This window comes from Centruroides sculpturatus, unplaced genomic scaffold (genome assembly GCF_000671375.1).
Source record: "Centruroides sculpturatus isolate CEXI.00-Female unplaced genomic scaffold, Cexi_2.0 scaffold285, whole genome shotgun sequence".
NCBI lineage: Eukaryota > Metazoa > Arthropoda > Arachnida > Scorpiones > Buthidae > Centruroides > Centruroides sculpturatus.
This window is the reverse complement of record NW_019384647.1, coordinates 217,502-222,402: the sequence shown is the minus strand read 5'-3', so window position 1 is coordinate 222,402 and position 4,901 is coordinate 217,502. Positions and strand designations below refer to the sequence as shown.

The 4,901-nt window shown below is 28.0% G+C and overlaps 1 protein-coding gene across 1 annotated transcript in view; it reads right to left on the bottom strand.

Moving 5' to 3' along the window:
- Nucleotides 1-4,901, bottom strand: part of LOC111626213 (glutamate receptor 4-like) — a 34,980-nt gene that overhangs the window by 6,097 nt on the left and 23,982 nt on the right. The window contains exons 12-15 of the mRNA XM_023369524.1: nucleotides 3,139-3,307; nucleotides 1,902-1,970; nucleotides 1,437-1,681; nucleotides 133-281 (exon numbers count right to left, since the gene is read on the bottom strand). Coding sequence (XP_023225292.1) covers nucleotides 133-281; nucleotides 1,437-1,681; nucleotides 1,902-1,970; nucleotides 3,139-3,307 — 632 coding nt within the window. The remainder of the gene's footprint in view (nucleotides 1-132; nucleotides 282-1,436; nucleotides 1,682-1,901; nucleotides 1,971-3,138; nucleotides 3,308-4,901) is intronic.

Here is a 4,901-nt window from a genome sequence, read left to right as displayed (position 1 = left end):
GTAGTTATGATACCTTGTTTACAATTCACTAAAATGTAATTGGGGTTCCATAATACCACCTTCTCCTCTATAATTTCAATATAGATATATACAAATTAGATATACGAGTATAACAATTATTAATTTTGGATTTTAATATATTATAATTTAAAAAAACTACCTCCAAGGATCTTGAGTATCTTCGAGCACATTCACTTGTACGAAGCCACCATTTATCATATAACTCATTCAGATAGCCAGTCTCATGGAGTTTATGAAGAGCTTCATTAATTCTGTCATTCCTAGAATTATAAGTCATGTATGATTTCCAACTGTAAATTATGTAATTTTAATAGTAGTTTTGATACCATCAATTTAATCTTACTGAAATAAATCCAGCTGTTATATATTGATATAACAGGGAAAGTATGGCAATTGATCAAAAATGAGTTATAAGTTATTTCTTTTGTTTAATTTTTTAGTTTTTGCTCGTTGTCATATGGAGTGTATTCGTAAAGTCAAACGAGTTAAATGAGAATAATATCACAGTTATTCTTTCTTTCGTCCGACATTGTGACCGATTTGTTTACCAAAAAAGAAAAAAAAATGGCTGTTTCCGAAATTGAAGTTGTAATGTTGCTAGTTCATTCTTATCCGAAATATTTTTCTTAGATTACTTAATTAATGTGGACAGTTATTTGTATCATTTAACCTTTTATTCTATAATTTATATACCTGAGAGCAGAAACATCAATATTGCCGGCCACCATTTTCTTTAAGGCATAACGCTCTTTTCCTTCGTGAATTTCCTTAGAGTTTCGTTTAAAACGTCCTCAACGAGCATACGCAATGAGTGGAATTAATAACTTACTTCATAACCGTTAATAATTCGTTTAACTTGTTCGAGTTTACGAACAAGTTAAACTTAATAGTAAACTTTGCTAATATATTTTTGAATTTTCATAATAAAATTGTATTTATATAAATATTGATCAACAGAGTGAAGCCGGGGAAAAATCCCTTGCTCTCCTTTTCGACAGCCCTTTTCTTTTAAATTCTTTTTGCCCTATGGCATTAAGAAGGCCCCCTTTTTTTAGAAAGCTCAGTATAGGTCGAATCCGGACGGGTCGAAAAATCCCAAAAAATCCTGGGGTTTTTCGATTCCTGGTTTCCTCAGAAAGGTAGACTGCCATTCTAACCACTTGGCCACCCTACTATTTTCGACAGCCCTGTGAATCAATAATTAATTTGTTTTAAATATCAATTTCCTTGAAACTTCTACGTATATGACTAATAGATGTTTGAGGATTGTTACATATATTTCAATTGAAAGGAATATTACTTTTAAAACAACTATTAGACTATATTATAAGTATATTTTAGAAAAAAATTATTTACACAAAATAAATAGTTTATTTAAAATTTTTTATTTATAACTATAGAATGATTATACTCACGATATGCTTGAATTGAACATAGAAGCAACTGCATAACTTTTTGTGTCAAGAGTTCCTGGAACCATCATAGTATCACAAGGCTCACGATGACTTGTGTATTCATTAAATGTTGATTCTACAAAAATTGCATATTTTCCATTACTTTCACGCAGTTTTTTCACTCCATCTGCAGTTGAACTAAATAAATTTTCGGGCTTTCTCTGAAAACTATCATATACTTTCTTGTAGAGTGTCATCTGAGAATTCTAACAAAAAGAAATTAAATAAATAAATTTATGATTAAGTATTATTGACTTTCACATAAGAAAGTCAAAACATTTTTTTTTGTTTTTGGCTTTCTTGGCAATTATTTTCAGTTTTACATGGGCCTACCATTATCATCGTAAATTTCAAAACATGAACATTTATTGCAAGTTCTTGATTTACCTTATAAATAGAATTATTAAAAATATAGTACACATGTACCTTAAAAAAGTCTTCAGTGGAGCCACCTTTTACACAGCCCAGTTCTGGAATTCCTGAATTAATTGCATCCTAAAAATTTTAATTATTTGTCATAATTTGATAATTTTAAGAAATTTAATAAATTCTTTATTTAATAAAAATTAGAAGAAAAACACCAAAGTAGGACCCTCCAGGATTATTTCTCAAAGATATGTTACAAACTATCATTGAGTTAGTTAATACTTCACAAGCTTGTCATTAACTTGCGGAATCGTTATTATTCAGTTTTGGTTTCTCGCCTATTAAAAGTGTGTGGATTTTCATTCTTGCTATCCAAGAAATTGTTGAAATGTGACTTTATGGCGTCATCACTTCACATCACATTACTAAATAGGTGAGAGTTTGTTTCTCATTACTAACATGCATAAGTAGAATAAAAAATATACGCGCTTTGTTAACCGTTTCTGATTTATAAATAATCCAATCAGTTTTACCAAACAGCATGTCCACATTTAAACATTCGTTTATTAAAATATTGTGTTTTACGTTTAATTATTGTACATTAGCAAATATCATTTCATTTTTGTCTCTCTGTCTTTTTTATTGTTAGCACTAAGAGGGTCTTTTAATTAATCAAGCCCATCGTGGATTCGACCAGACCCGCAATGAGGCGACCGGCTGATAAGGAACGTGGACCGATAAATCCGGGATGGACCATTCTCTGAGAAATTTCTGAAGATTTTCGATCAGTCTTGATTCATTCCCGGAATCTCCAGGGAGTGAATAGGTTGACATGTTAACCGCTCGACCAACCAGTTGTCTGTTTTCACACTGTGTGCACTAAAACGGATTTTTTTTTCAGGACTACTCAGATGGTGAGGGACGAAGCCCAACACAGTCGGGTCTCATAGTTTAAATAAGAACAATATAGCTTTGAATAAGAACAAGAGCGCTTTAATTATAGTTATCCTGTAGCATTTTCTTTTTGCTTTGAAATATGATAAAGACTAAAAATACTAGTAGTAACTTTCATCAAAGTAGTGATATTAATTGTAATGCTTATGATTAAAATATTTTCAAATTAATAAAAATTAATCATATTTATAAATTATATTTTATTGCTACTAAGTAACATTCACTCATTTTTATATTTATTCCTGTTCTTTACGTATGCTAGAATGAATATGGAATAAATATACTCTGTATGAATAATTATTAAATTTAACGAGGAAATTTGAAAAATATAAGAAAAAAATACCTCTAATACACTCTGAATACCCCTAGTGGTAAGTGCAGCAGTGTTGGCACTATTTTCAGCTCCTAATCTATGAGCAACCAGTATTGTTGCAGCATTTGCTATATAGAGTGAAATTATTGTTAGTGTGAATGCCCACCAGATGCAACTTAATACTCGAGCAGATATGGACCTGTATTAAAATAGAATAAAACATTATATTTAGCCTATATTATTTTTCAAATAAGTATCTAGCATTTATATTTAACTAATTACGTAAAAAAACTTAGAAAACACTTGATATTATAATTGATCTAAATTCTTTAAAATTATAATAATTAATTTCAACTATTTTAAATTTCATTCTACTTGAGAAAGTCAATAAAATTTTGATGTTGCTTAGCAATGGCGCTAATTGAGAACATTTTCTTAGACATGGCAATTCTTGTTCTAAACACAGTAGGTGAATATATCTGTANATATTTGGCCGCTCTCGCCCGATTACGTGAATCATGAGTAGATTTATAACTTAACCCAACCGATAAGAATTTACTGGTGTGTTTTTATGATATTTCTGTATAGTTGACAGGAGTTAATTAGAAATGTTATTGTGATATTAAAAATGCATTTAGAGTAGTCTACGATTTTTACTGGCTTATCGAATAAATGATACGAATGGACCCTAGAGGCCTAGACCATCAATGACGCGCAATTGACTGATTGCCCCTGAATGTCGGCTTCTTACAGAAACACAACTTCCCTAACATCAAATGTCACGGCACGCCACTGATTATTATTATTACTATTATTATCATCATCATCATCAACCCATCTCGATTATATCAATAAGATACTGTAATATTTTTAAATTCTTTATTAAAAATACTATCTAGAAGCATAGTTCAGTTCAATACTTTTTATTAACATTATATACATTGTGTAAAATAAAACATTGCTTTCATTTAACATTATAAATACATAACTTTTAGTTATATCAACTGCACATAAAAATAATTACAAACTGCACAGTTAACAACATTTGTACATCACTAAAAGTGAGGTGCTTAAATATTACATATCATATGAAAAAGTTTAAATGAATATTCTAAAATTAATGTTGAAAACTAATTGAGGTACAATTATTAATTCATATAATAATAATTATAATAATACAGTAATAGCCTCTAAGATTATATATTTATAAAACATTTTTTAATTACAATGAAATCATATATTATTTAAGTTTTCTAAGCAACATATACATATAATTGTGTGTTTAAAGAATCAAAACGTTTGTATTTAATTCATACAAAGTTATATAAAGTACAAAAATATATTGTATATTTTATAACTGTAGAAAATTTTGAATTACATGAAAAAATTAATATTTATCAAATATTTTTAACAGAATGATACAAATATAATAGCAATTTTTCTAATTTGAATGTCATCATCACATTAAAAATATATAAAATTTAAAATATTTAAACCTTAAATTGAACTGATATTTATTGTTTTCTTTATCAATATTTAGAAACAATTTTATTTATTAATTAAAAGTAATTACAAATTATTTATTTAAAAAAATTTAATATTTAAAAATAATCTGATAAATTTCTTAAAATATTGCCATGTTGTTGTATATAGCTTTAAATGTATTCCTAAAAGCTAACAATCTTAAAACCACCAAGCTTACATTTCAATATTTTCATATAAAGTGAACAGTAGTGAGATAATTTATTATAATTTATCTAGAAGCATTACATTTCCAAATAAAATATATATTT